The sequence below is a fragment of the Aptenodytes patagonicus genome, chromosome 1, assembly GCF_965638725.1.
Source record: "Aptenodytes patagonicus chromosome 1, bAptPat1.pri.cur, whole genome shotgun sequence".
Classification (NCBI taxonomy): domain Eukaryota; kingdom Metazoa; phylum Chordata; class Aves; order Sphenisciformes; family Spheniscidae; genus Aptenodytes; species Aptenodytes patagonicus.
The window spans coordinates 151803719-151818877 of NC_134949.1; the positions used below are offsets into that span (position 1 = coordinate 151803719).

The 15159-nt window shown below is 39.7% G+C and overlaps 1 protein-coding gene across 3 annotated transcripts in view; it reads right to left on the reverse strand.

The window, feature by feature from the left end:
* The window catches only part of GABRG3 (gamma-aminobutyric acid type A receptor subunit gamma3), a 331782-nt gene that overhangs the window by 53805 nt on the left and 262818 nt on the right, over positions 1 to 15159 (reverse strand). For all 3 annotated transcript variants that reach the window (XM_076358900.1, XM_076358894.1, XM_076358911.1), the window contains one exon: positions 3064 to 3201. In XM_076358900.1, the coding sequence (XP_076215015.1) occupies positions 3064 to 3201 (138 nt within the window). The remainder of the gene's footprint in view (positions 1 to 3063; positions 3202 to 15159) is intronic.

Sequence of the window (15159 nt, forward strand, 5' to 3'; positions counted from 1 at the left end):
CGTTGCCATGTGGTCAGTGTGACCTCTCTTCATTATAGCCAGAACACTGCTGAAAAGGAGTGAAAAAAGGCGTCCCTGAACTGGACACAGGTAGGTAACGCTGCAGCAGCTCTCATAATATATATCATGAACACACAATTTAGTGGGAAGTAATAGAGTCATAAGCCAGCAGAAAGGTGTAAGTCAGAAGCAAAAAAAGATGTTAGGGTTTGGAATCCATCTCCTGCTAGTAGAGGACTGCTCCCTGCAGTACCTTTTCTCATACTTTGCCTAGTCTGCTTTTAAATGCCCTGTGTAATAGTAGTTTCCACAATTTCCCTTGGGAGGAAGAGATGATGTTTATACCTCTCTTTGTCAGGAAGCTGCCATTGGTAACCTGCCTGCTTCCCTTTTCCTAACTCCATCTCATTACTCTGAATGATTCCCTGCACAGCACTCTGAATAACGCTGCTCTTCCTTTCTGTCCTGAGCCTGCAAAGGGATGGTGGCTGGTGGGGCCTTTATGGCTCCTGCACGGCTCAGAGGGGACACACACAGTCCCAGAGGCTAGTCGGGGGAGCAGCCCAAAGTCGAGGGGGGTCCTATACCCATAGCGTCCTAGGGGCAGCCCCAGCAGAGTCTCCCTCTTTGGGCAGCTTTAGTGTAAACATGCAACAGAACTTCCATGACAGAACCTGGCATCTCTTTTTTGGCCGCCTGTAGCCCCTGTGGCATGGCTGTAAAGGAGATGGGATACCTGTAGGCAGGAGCTGCTGTCTCTCTTCACCAGAGATTGTCCACGCAGTAGGAAACAGCAGCTTTGGGGGTTCCCTAATTCTCAAACTTTTTTGATAGGGCTACTTGCCTTCAGTAAACAGGCATGTACCACAGCACAGCTGCCTCTCTATCCTACTTGTTCATATATACTTATATACTCACAGCAGGTAGTCACAAAATTATCTTAAATTTTGTCTCTGAGACATACTGCACAGTCCCAGATGGGTTGTGTCCCTCCTCCCTCCCTCCATTTTGGGAATCTTTGCTCTATAGCATAGGGCATACTCAAGGTTTTCCAACGTACCAGTTAGTTTTCCCAAGTCCTGGCCCTGGGTTTGCTCCTGACAGTAAATTCTGTCGATGTTCAGTAGATCTGGCCTTGAAAGTACCTTAAGCGATAGTGAAAATACAGCCAGAGAGTCTATTCTATGCAAACTCAGGTCCATGTGCAAACTCAGTGTTTTATTTTTCACATCTTTCACATATTTGTTGAATGAGAGCCTCTTCTTAGCCATCTGCCGGCCAGAATATGTGGGCCATATGCACAACTTGTTTTTCTACCTAAAAACACAGCTGACAATCTGACCCATACATTTTACATTGTTTCTTCCAAGTTGGTTTCCACAACCTCCTGATAGGGTTGTTTTGGGGTTTGTTTCTTTTTTAGTGTTTGAATAAACTCCAGTTTGCCAACAACTTTCTGCTACTGTGATGCCTTTGGGAGAATAGAAATGTCATGATGGCTCTAGTTCAACACTGCTATTGGGTTTTGCACTCATAAACATGGGTGGGCAGAAGCAGCGAGAGCAGTAAGAACTTGATAAGAACTGGGCACATACTAAAAAAAGCATAGGAAATGTATTTTTCCTTGCTCCACATTAACCATTTACTCACTTGAATGAGACTTCTATAAAAATGGCTTTGTCCTGTGCAAAGAAGAGTTTAATAGATCTCTTTATCAAGTCACTGTCAACATCTTAATATGGCTGACTTGGTAATTCTTCTTGCACGCGTACTTAGCAGTTCTTGATGCAAACTCAGAATGGCATCACTCCAGATATAAGCAAAGCAGAAAGAGCAGGGCTTTCTCTCCTATTCATACCATCCCTTCCAATGAGCTCCATGCCTGCATACACAGATACTTCAATGATTTGCTGTTTGGTACTTGACGGTTATCTACCAACTCCTGGTTCAACTTATGGCTGACTCATATGAGGAATTTGCATTCCTGAGAAACTTACAGACTGCAAGGATTGTATCCATAACAGAAGAGAACTTTTACATGTGTGCTGTTTGCAACATTTTGCTGTGCTAAACTACCAGTCCAAAATATTCACTAAAGCTTTAGTGACTCTTCATTACAAAAATTGCTATCCAGTCCTGAGAATACATTACTGATGTTAGTCCTGAGAATACATTACTGATGTTACTGATGTTAGTTACAACAGCAGTAGTTTCACAGATTAATAATTTTTATTATTTCTATTATTCACAGTGTTTCCAAAAGAATAACGTAGTTCTGCTTACATTTTGAAAAAAATAAATTAGATTTTTCAAAAATTCACCACCAGTTAAGCAGGAAGTTGTTTCTAGCAGGTTCCTTCTGCAGCTGGGAGAAGACTTACCAAATGGTAATCACAGAGCTTACTGCAGAGTCATGTATAAAGTTCAGATATTGTTTGAATTTTATGAGAATTTATCCAGTTCAAATAATGTATTCTATTTAGACATCTTTTTTCCCTATGTTGCTGTTATTATAACAAACAGCAAGATTTCTGAAGAACTAAAATAGGCATCATTAGATTTTAATTACAATCAATTGGTAAGGTCACTAGCAAAGGCCTTTATCAGCTGAGAAATAAAGAGTGCCTTTGAAATATTATGAAAAATACTAAACCTGTGGCTGAATGAATTATTGAAAGTGTCTAATTTCACTAACTCTACCATTGTGCTCAAAATCTTTCTCTTTAATTTATGGTGAAAATATATGTCTCAATGCAGAAATGGCTTAATAAACTTAGCTGAGAATCATATAGTAACTGCAAGTATATAACAAACAGTCATGTCAAGTTAGCATTTATTCCTCGATTTGTGAAATTACAAAAAGAGTAGAGAAGAAGTTATCAAAAATCTAGAAAAAGTCAATAGTTTTGAAGTCTGCACTTTAGAGGTTTTAATATAAACATTGGTTCATATTAAACATTGAACATTGAAATCAAATTGCAGTCAAATGAAAGCAAACTTGGAACAAATATTTTGAGATAATTTGTTTTCCAAAACAAGCACTACCATTTGTATCATTCTTACCTGCAGAGGTTTTCACAATTTCTGAAGTATTTCTGAGACCCATAAAGTCAAACTGATAGAGTCTCCAAGACTTCTGGTCAGCAGCCTCCACTGAGTTTTTCCTCCATCTGTAAATCATTTCCTCTTTAGGGTAGCCATCTAGAAATTAAAAAAATATATATGTATAAAAATATATTGCATTTCAGAAAACAGGTACTGCAAACAGTATCTGTTCACTGATTTAGAGGTATTTGGGAATACCTAAATTTCTGAGCTGATGCTTTCTCAGTGAGTTTGGTGGTATAATTCAGCTAAAGAGTTGTATGGCACATAAAATAGAATCATAATACTGGCAAAACTATGATTTTTCACAATCGTCGTTTTTTTCTGATGGAGAAAAATTCTGATTGGTTCTATCAGAATTAGATCTTTTCAGAGATGCAGTTGATTGTACTAATTTGAGGTCCATACACAGAAGTATACTGCTTTACATATGCTCTGAAGAAGCTGTGCAAACCGATAGAATGTAAAAAAAAGTGGGGAGTGTCAGCGTAGGATGTAAACAATTTAAAAAAACATAATGTTTTAAAAGTGACAATAGTCCTAATGTAGTGTGTGCTACTGTACTTCTGAAATGAGCTCAATACAGTGCAAAAAAAGCAAATTTTAAATTAGTATGGGATTTTAAAAGTGATTATGCCATCATATTACTTCTAAAGGTTGTGGTATTTAATGAGACATCACCTGGTCTCTACAGCTGAAATAGCTTCTGAAAGTCTTCCTTTATCAATTTAGCACTTAGTAGTCATAATTAATCCTCACGCCAATACTTAATTTCCCTTTTGTTAGAGAATGGCGTTTTCCAACAGAAGTTGAACAACAAATCTTCAACCAGCCCAAACCATAATAATAGACCATCTAGAACACAACAGCACGCCCATGCTAGTTAAAACTAGATTGTTCTCTAATGCATAATACAATAAATGCCTATTCATCTAATAACTAATATAGTAGATGTAGATTACAAGGCAAATTAAAAGCCTAACAACAACAATAGCCAGTTAATATAACTGTCTCAGCTGTAATCGGATACAGATAAATATTGATATTTGCATTACAAAATAACTTCTCTGGTCATGGTGCTATTTTCTCGATGTTTTCCTCCTATAAGTGTCGTCTTCATCTTGTTTAAGGTTCCACCCTGCTGGGGCACTGCTATAAGGTGTGCATGGTCTCATTTATCCCTCTCACTAACACAGCATGAAAAATACCCACAGTCCCTCAGTTCTAATCTGTAGAAAATGACTATGTGTTAATTCAAAATGCCATGTTCGTATATTTCCCATCAACGTAAATAAAGAAATAACCCATGAAGGACACATCTGAGTAACAAACACAAACCCTGCTGTTCTCTACGAGAACTCTTGCTGCCGAGCAGATTTCACTGCCAATTCTGCTGTGGCAGTCTTTGAGATTGATCTAAAGGTTAAATTTTTTTGGCTGGCAGATTATGTCAGAGGATGCAGAGGTACAGTGAAAGAAGTCAAGCTTTGCAGGGCCTCCGAGTCTTAGCCCTGCATCTTCTGAAATCTTCTCGAGCCTTGCTCCTATTTGACTGAGCCCTCTGATCACATTTCTGACCAAATAATGTCTCCCTCTAACAGAAAGCCCTACATTTAATCATAGAATTATAGAATGATAGAATCATTAAGGTTGGAAAAGACCTCTCAGATCATCAAGTCCAACCGTTAACCTAACATTGCCAAGTCCACCACTAAACCACGTCCCTAAGTGCCACGTCTACACGTCTTTTAAATACCTCCAGGGATGGGGACTCAACCACTTCCCTGGGCAGCCTGTTCCAATGTTTAACCACTCTTTCAGTAAAGACATTTTTCCTTACATCCAATCTAAACCTCCCCTGCCGCAACTTGAGGCCATTTCCTCTCGTCCTATCGCTAGTTACTTGGGAGAAGAGACCGACACCCACCTCGCTACAACCTCCTTTCAGGGAGTTGTAGAGAGCGATGAGGTCTCCCCTCAGCCTCCTCTTCTCCAGGCTAAACAACCCCGGTTCCCTCAGCCACTCCTCAGAAGACTTGTTCTCCAGATCCCTCACCAGCCTCGTTGCCCATCTCTGGACACGCTCCAGCACCTCGACATCCTTCTTGTAGTGAGGGGCCCAAAACTGAACACAGTATTCGAGGTGCGGCCTCACCAGTGCCGAGTACAGGGGCACGATCACTTCCCTACTCCTGCTGGCCACACTGTTTCTGATACAGGCCAGGATGCCATTGGCCTTCTTGGCCACCTGGGCACGCTGCCGGCTCATGTTCAGCCGGCTGTCGACCAGCACCCCCAGGTCCTTTTCCGACAGGCAGCTTTCCAGCCACTCTTCCCCAAGCCTGTAGCGCTGCATGGGGTTGTTGTGGCCGAAGGGCAGGACCCAGCACTGAGCCCTGTTGAACCTCATACAGTTGGCCTCGGCCCATCGATCCAGCCTGTCCAGGTCCCTCTGCAGAGCCTTCCTACCCTCCAGCAGATCAACACTCCCGCCCAACTTGGTGTCGTCTGCAAACTTACTGAGGGTGCACTTGATCCCCTCATCCAGATCATTGATAAAGATATTGAACAAGACCGGCCCCAAAACTGAGCCCTGGGGAACACCGCTCGTGACCGGCCGCCAACTGGATTGAACTCCATTCACCACAACTCCTTGGGCCCAGCCATCCAGCTAGTTTTTTACCCAGCGAAGAATGCATCCGTCCAAGCCATGACCAGCCAGTTTCTCCAGGAGAATGCTGCGGGAAATGGTGTCAAAGGCTTTATTAAAGTCCAGGTAAACAATATCCACAGCCTTTCCTGCATCCCCTAAGCGGGTCATCTTGTCATAGAAGGAGATCAGGTTAGTCAAGCAGGACGTGGCTTTCAGGAACCTTGTCAGATTGGCTTCATTCGTGGAGAGTCCAATATCTTTTCCCCGCGGTTCAGGAGGGAAGAAGCATCAGATGGCCTCCTCGCCATGCTGTGGCTGCTGTGCCCTCATGCAAGGTGGCGGTGACAGAACCGCCCCTTCCCCATAAAACAGTATCAGGATCACAAGGGGGGCTGCCATGTGGTCTGGGTCCTAATCCTACCTCCTGATTTGCATCCTGATAACGGAGGAAAGGAAATCCTTGCCCTGTTGCACTCCCTACACCAGCTCCCGCTACAGAACTTGTGGCCCCAAGTGTTAATTTGCAGATTTTGTAGCAGGCAGTATATGGGGCCCCTTTTCTCAGGTAAATTTCACCATAATCATTGCAAGTAAAAATGTTTCAAATATCCTGGGAGTAACAAAGACTCTGGTTTTTTAATACATTATTTTAAATTGATCTAAAATGAACTTTTTACATTTTTTTCCAGATTTTACTGAAAAAGTTGTGTCAATTAGTCTTGAATTCAATTTTTTTGGCTTTTTTTTCGTCCCATGGCCACCCCACCAAAAATCCATTACACTGTCAGTAAGCTTGAAAGCTTGCTATCATATTATCCAGAGCATAGCTGTTTATCCTGGCATGAGCAGCATGTAGTCAGGAACAAGTTCATGAGACTCTCATCCTTCAGGATTTTACCTATATTTTTGACTAAGAAGAGAAAGATTCAATTTCAGAATAACTACTTTCAGTATTATTCATCGTCATTAAATAGTAAGCAACTGACTTCAGGAGACCATCATGCCCTTTCAGTAGTAGTCCCCTTAATCCACAGTCACTGACATCTGTTCTTACAATGGTTGGGTTACTTACATCAAAGGAGATAAGTACTAGTGATTCAATGGGAGTTGTTTCAACCTGTTAAATAACTGCTATTATGTTCTGCTTCAGTGCCAGGTGACTTCACTTTTCAATTAATTTAAAAGATATAATGTTTCTTATGGGATAATGACACATCTACTTGGACAGTATATCACTCCCAGGATTCATTTAACTTACAGAATGGACTATTCATGACGGTTCTTCTTTCAGTGGTATCCAATATTTCTTGTATACAGCCTAATTGCTTCTAGCCCTCTAAATGCTTCATTTTAGAAAATATCAGAACTGGAGACTTCAGTACTTCCACAAGAAAGTGCAACCTCTGCTGTTCAGCCTGCAACACAGCTAAGAGTGTATATTATCTATGGAAATGTCTGTTTTCCTTCACTTCCCCAGCATGACAAATGGCAGTAAATTACCTTAAATTCTCGACCTTGTGGCTTCAAGCCATCCATGCTGAACAAATTTCTATCCATCAAGTGTATTTACCCTGTCAGGTTGCTTTAGGTTATGTAAGAATATCCATACTGCAGCAGGGCAAGGCTCCAGGAGGTCCTGGAGGCTTTCCAGTGGGTGCCGGTAAGACGGCGAGGGGGACGGCATGGGAAGAAGACAACCACGACAACCAAGTGTGTGTGTGTGTTCTGTGTTACAGCCATCCAAGTTCTGACAACCTGAGACTCAGGAGCTTCTCAACCAAAGTCTGTGTCAACACCTTCATTTTCCCTCCCATGAATTTATTTGATTGCCTTTAAATTCTCTTATTTTTTAGCCAGATGGTTATTTTGTAGGCTGTGCTGTAGCTATTCGCATCTTCTGCAGGTTTTATATTTATATACTACCATGTCAAAGATTTTTAGAGAGCACCTTGACCATTTGTTTTTTTGTAAGACTGGTACTACATGCCTTTGTGAAATCAAGTCAAGAGCAAACTTGGTTGATGTTATTTCTTTAAGAGCCCAGTAGAAAGTATCCATGTAATACCTCCTGTTTACTTTCACCAAACATAATGGCTTTTCCAGTTAACATAAATGATTGGTACCTTTGTTGCTTTACTCATAGTCTTAAACATATACATTTTCAAAGTGTACCACTGACTTTAACTCCAATAATGCAAACATGGATAAACAATAAATGCACTTTTTGCCATTTTGGAGGTGAACCTATTATAACAGAAAGCCAAATTGTCATGACAACCTGTGAGATTCTGTGGATTTTGTTTCATTTCCTTTTTGTTACTGGAATAATTGAACTCATGTTACCACATCTTCTCACATCACCACCACATAATTTATAACTATCAGGTTAAACTATTTAAACTTCATTCTTCATGTTCATACTGCTTCCCTTTCTAGGGAGACTGAGTGATTTGTGCAGAAGTCTCCACCAAACTGCTGGAAAAATGGTCAAGGCCAGAAACATCTCCAGGCTGGATGAGAGGCATATGCAATCACAAGATAGCTGTGACAATTGGTGTCAAGTGGCCCTGAAGCACATATGCTACAGGAGTCAACACTGATGGAAAATCAGCAACTTCATAATACAACCATTGATGTATCCATTCCTGTTATTGCATACTGCCTGTAACCTTGATTTCGCCAATGCTGTTGTTGGTCTGGGCATCTTAGATCAAAGCTTGATTTCTTTGTTTCACCTTCTTTTCTGTGATAATGTGTCTATTTTAGGAAGTGAGTAGAGATGGGAAGACGATAGCAGGAAGGGGGTCATGACAAAAAGGACACAGACCACTTGAGGAACTAGTCTCTGTAAAAAACCTTCCTTAGAAATGTATCCAAGACATGCAAAGACAGAGAGGCGTGGAAAAAACCCAGCCTCTTTAATCTCTTCAGACATATATTTTTCCCCTCTGTGAAATCAGTTTATTTTACTGTTGGTTCCCCACACTTTGTATTCACATGTAACACAGGCAGACCCATCTTGTAGCAGAAGGAAGAATGCAATGAGGAAGCTCATCTCTCCTTCCTAGCCTTGGAAAAATTTGTATGCTCAGAGCATGCGATGAGGAATTAATGAAAGCAGCAACAAAGCTGAAAATGTGGGGGAAGCAGGCAAGAAAGGATCAGTTCAGTTAAGTATCTGCCAGGGGGCTGATGCTTGTGGCAGGAGTATATATTTGAAAGACATAGCCGGATTCCGGGAAGGTTCTGCTTTTCCAGGGGTGTTAGATATACACTTAAAGTCAGGAGAAAGCGTGATCTGAAAGACAAGCTGTAGCCATCAGCTAGTGGTCAGAGTTTACACCACGGGCATGGAGGGAGTGTGGTAGATTGACTGCTGCCGATGAAGGCTGTCAGGAGAGGGAGGATACCCTGATGCAATTAGAGGCAGGTGATGAGCAGCCCTTTACACCTTACAGCCAGCTGCTTCCAGATATGCTTTGCTTCCTCAAATGCTACCTAGTAAACTCTTCTTCAGGCTAATTGGGAGACGTCTGTCAACACAGCCTCAGTCAGAGGAAGAGGGAGACCCCTGTCAACACAGCCCCAGCCAGACGACGATAATGAAGTCCAAAAATGCACCTTTCTCTGGCACCCTGTTATGGATGACAAATCATATGCTTCTACAGAAGCTGGCTGGGCTTTTTTTCTTGTTAGCAGTCTTTATAAATGCTTCTTTGTTGGCAAGCAAACTGCATTTTTAATCCCAATTTCTCAACATTTTGGAGGAAGATGTTTCTCAGTGACCTATTCCTGTATCTGTCCTGTGTTTGCTCTCAGAAGGTGTGTGTGTTTTGATCTAGGAGAATCCTGGAAGTTCCCCTATTAAAAATGATACTACCTTCGATTTCATGATTGTATGCACTTATTAAGTACAATTAGATGGCAAAAAGAGCAAAGTTTCAGTTCAACTAGTTTAAAGTAAAACAAAATAAAAATTAGGGGATACAGAAAATTCATTATGTCTTTTCAGGAGAAACCCATCAGGGTAGACTGAAGCAGAAGCAGGGAAAGAGAACGGAGACATTTAATTGTTTACTTAAGACCTGTGGAAACCAATACTCGTAATTGAATGCATATTGAGTTCTCTTTGTCCACAAATGAAGGTGACTAGCTTTTCTCTCACTCACTGAATTAAAGAAAAAGAGAAAAAAAAAAAGAAATACTATGAGGTACTTTAAAAGGCAGCTATAATAAAAAAAAAGATAAACGTGAATGCTGTAAAGATAGCTTTACATCCTGAAGTGATTTATTTCAGCAGTTGTAATTAATTGCACTTAGGTGATAACTACAGCAATTATAAACGGTATTCTTCACCTGTTTGCTTGCATCGGTATTTGACACCTTACTAACAGTACATTAGCTCATGAAAAAAAATCAACCAACATAACCATGACTGCAGAATAGTGGATCTAATACTTCCCTGAAGTTAAAAGATACATCTCCCATTAAAAAGAACAAAGTTTTTCTACCTAAAAATGTTCTTTAATATGATTGTGATATCACTTTGGCTAAAAACTAGAGGATCCAGTCACCATCATCAACAGTAATGCTTAATTATCCTTTTACCCAGGACTAATTCTGGTTTTTGAGAGAAGCGCTAGAACGCTGATACAATTTACTGATACATTATATGGTAGCTTAGCTTTTGGGAGGAACTTGCAGCATCAATGCGTCTGTTGGGCATTCAAAATAGAAAGGAGGAAAAGTGAAATGTTGCTGTCAAAGAAGTAAGTCCCAAAAGAAGGATTTTCTGTTAACCAGCTCTTGCAGGAGGTAAACATTTTCCTCGTCTTTTGCTACTCATAGACAAATTGTAATCTTGGCTCGGAGAAAACAGAGAAGAGAACAGGAAGGTGAAAATGAGAAGGGAAAGAAGGAAGGCAGAGAAGAATGAACAGGATTGGACTGAAATGAGAGACAGCAGTTTTCCCTTGAAGATGTTTTGAGATGTGGCATCTCCATGTGCTCACTTTCTGAAAAAAATCATAATTTTCTTTTAAAATCTAACAGACACTTCTCATATAGGGTTGCTATGACTTTGCCACAAAAAGCCCCAGTAGGGAAAAATCCCTGTTCCAAGTATCGGATTCTAAAGGATAGGTGGAATAGCTTGAAACTACATTAAGAAACTAAGGCAATTCTGTTGCATCATCATACCTTTGTACTCTGTCTTTATGTTCACCAAACAATTTTCCATTTGATTCATTTGCAATTGGTACCAAGAGTGATTGTTTTTTTAAAAAATGATTAGTTTTATCATATATTGTCCCTATAATTACACTTTTCTATTGTCTTGCAAATGCCTTCACCTTTTCTGGAAAAAAAACAACAACAAAAAACCCCCCAACCCCCCACCAGTCTCATATTATAGCTTGTCTTAATGTTTTGCTATGCATTTTTATTTATATACTTATTTTTACTGCTTGCTAACAGTTTTATTTGGAAGGCAATTTTCAGAAGCCTCACATGCAGAAATTGCTTTTGACTATCTAGCCAGCAGATTCTCACAAATTATTCCACTGGTAATTAGAACACCTGATAAATGTTCAGATTCCTCTGATTTATCTATATTGCATCCCCATTCCTAACATCATTAGTGGTAAATGGGCTCATCTCATTCTTAGCTTACTGGATATAAATTGTATCTTCTCTAAGGAGTGTTCTTGCACAGATCAGTGTACTCAGGACGTACACTGAAAGCTTGCCTAGCCATATGCAGTCTCGTTCTTGTTTTTTACAGAATGGATACTTCACCCCAACCTCCTGTTCCGTTTTGTATGGAACAACGTGAAGATTTTACCCTCAATTTTCTGCAATACCAATGTCTTGCAGAGAAAAATGAAAGTCCTCAAATATTTTTTTCTAGTTCAGGTTCTCTCCTGATCTGAATGATTCTGGAATATGTACTCATTCTATTCTCCACGTATTTAGATGTTTTCTGCTTATAAACAAAGATGCCAGTGAGAGATAGAATTTCATTTTCTAGCTCCCTGTACTGATTTTTCATTGCCAACATAGCTATTTCATAATGACCTCGAGATGCTTCACATGTGTATCATTACAGACAAAGAATAGCCCAAGACTTTATTCATAATGTGGTTTAGATAATTTTTTATAATATAGACCAAGTCTCATGTTTCTACTGGCTGTGAGACCGCAGATGGTAATTCTAGGTAAGAGGAAATTTTCAGAAATGTATGGCAAAGAGATGGCCTTTCAGAGTCTGCTGGGATCCTGTGCTGCTGCTTTGCCCTGCCCTAGATCTTATATACCATGGCCAGCTCTGCACAGAGATGGGAGGCTTCACCGGAGCACTTGCTGTTCTTTGGAGGATTTGGGGTGAGATTCGATCAGCCAGCAGTCTCGTCCCTTCTCCCTTCTTTCACATGGACTTCATGTGGCCTACAACAATCACTGAATGATGCTGAGAATTCAAGAGCTACGTACTACTGCCAAGAGATCGGCCTCATTATTGTACTGCTAAATATGTACATTGAGTTCTGTAATAGAAAACAAACAGTGCAGAATGAATATTTTAGCAGCTAAGATTTTGTGTTTGATTGCACGAACTCAAGTGAGAAGAGAAAAATCACTTCTCTTTACAGTTTGTAACTGACTATCGAAGAATATTAAGCTGCATGCAAGATTTTCTCATGTCTGTTTAAACATGAATTTTGTGCTGGATGTGCTGAGGGCAAATTTAGAGTGTTTCCCAGCATTTTTGCTGAGATGTGCAAAGTCTGAGTGGCTGCATACTAAGTAGTATCTCAGGCAGATGTAGGTGATGGCAATCACTCACAATTTTCTGTATAGAAGTTGGCTCTTAATTCAGCCTTATGAAAAAGAGGAAGCTAACATCATAACAATAGAGCAGATGAAAAATATTTGGATAAACCAGAGCAAATCAAAGCTCCTGGTATCAGAATTTAAAACCAAACCTAGTTGGGGTTGCTTTGGCCAAATTAGAAAACAAAGCTATAAAATAGCCAAAACGGAACACAAACATCTCAGTTTATTAAAGGAATATCCATCAAAACTGCAATTTTTCAGTCTGCTGACATTCTCTATAGCCAAGACGCAGCCTTCCTCTTCCATTCATTTAAACTGTACTTATATTGAAGATGTTTATTGACATAGCCCTTCTAAAGCAAGTGCTTAAATTCCTTATTGACTAGGATGGACAGCAGTGCCACCAAAAGGTGCTGGCCACTGACTTCAAACACCCCAGCGGGAGTGGAATACCATTCTCTAGAGGACTTTAAAAATACCTTTTTTTTTTTTTTCCTACTGACTATGTAGGGCACCTCAAATTTAGGGGCAGAATAGCTGTGCAAATTAAATGGAGTAAATTCTATCAAAGATCTTTAGCACAAATATATGTCAATCAAATTAAAAATAGCCCACAGATGCTTAGTATCAACTTCAACTATACTGGGTATTACAAGAGAACATAATCTTGCTTTTACTCATTTAATGGCAATAATTAACTGTATATTCTGTGTAGGACTACTAAGATTTCCTTAAGACTATCCTGATGAGAAAGATAACATTGTTTACTTCATCCATTGCTTTGTTAGACAAAGTGCTGAGAAAATGTGTTTTGGCTCATCTGAAAACATATAATGAACAAGCAGAGATTCCGATAGAGACTCAGAGCTCTAGTAAAGTAAACAACACAGCCATAAATAGTCTGGGAAATGAAAGAAAATACACCTGTAAAGTTTTTTAGTCCATGCAAATGGGGAGGAATGGAGAGAACATAATTTACTTATAGGTTCTTCCTTTCATTGACAAGCAATCTATCTAAGCTTTTTATTTCAACACTTGATATGAATATTTTTTTAACACTGAGAACTCATTTTGTGTTTCTCACACGGACGTGACAGTATTTAAAGATTATGCTATACATGCTTAATCCTTATATTCCAACTGCTACTCAATAATTGCTATGTATATGTTAAGTATGAGTGCAACTAAAAGAGGGATAACCATTAGTAGTAAAATGATACAATATTATGATTAGAAGTATACTATTATCAACATGTAAATATAAGTAAATAAGATATTTATTGTACAAAGTATAAAAAAAAGAACTGGCAAGGAATATCCTGCATTTCTAAAGAAAGGCAAGAAGACTTTGTATCCTCATACAAAATAATAATAATAATTGAGTAAGCATAGATTAAAAAAATACATTCACAACTTGAAGGTAGCTGTTACAATGAAATAGTAATATGTCGTGGTTTAATCTCAGTCAGCAACTAAGCACCACGCAGCCGCTCGCTCACTCCCCCCCACCCGGTGGGATGGGGGAGAGAATTGGAAGAGCACAAGTTAGAAAAACTCATGGGTTGAGATAAAAACAGTTTAATAATTGAAATAAAATGATAATAATAATAATATGATGATAATAATAATAATACACAAAGCAAGTGATGCACAATGCAATTGCTCACCACCCGCCGACCGATGCCCAGCCAGTCCCCGAGCAGCGGCCCCCCCGGCCAGCTTTCCCCAGTTTATGTACTGAGCATGACGTCACATGGTATGGAACGTCCCTTTGGCCAGTTTGGGTCGGCTGTCCTGGCTGTGCCCCCTCACAGCTTCTTGTGCACCTCCAGCCTTCTCAGTCGGTAGAGCATGGAAAACTAAAAAGTCCTTGGCTAGTGTAAGCATTACCTAGCAACAACTAAAACATCGGTGCGTTATCAACTTTGTCCTCACCCTAAATCCAAAACACAGCACTGTACCAGCTACTAGGAAGGAAATTAACTCTATCCCTACCGAAACCAGGACATCCACAATGTAATCCACAATAGCATCCACAGAAGTATTAGCATCCACCAATTTATCAGTTCCCAACTTCTTAGGCTAGAAATATACTACAACCTATCCACATTGTCCCATGTACAGAAATTTTCTATCCACTTTCAACTACAAAAGTCATTGTAGTTATATATTCAGCTTACATAGTCCATAGAGTTTGTGACTAGCCTGAACTGTACATTTTCAGACCCAAGAAAATAAAAATTTAGGTATCAACAATGCTTTTTCTGAATTGCCATGAAAGCCATTTCAGGCTTCACAGGAGCTACACCAGCAAAGCCTGTGTGTTTACAGAAGCTGTCAGAAATGTGCTATGCTCAGTCAACATAGCATTAATGGAAGCATTTCCATACAAGGTTATTATGACTTTTTTATAGGTCTTCTCAGAACGCATCACAAATGGATAATAAAAGGTAAAACATCAGAACGCTCAAAACTGAAAACACAGTGTCTTTTTTGAGTATTGCCATTTCATAGAATAAAACAACAATTTGCAGCATAAACTCAAAACTAAACAGAAAATTTCATTAGGC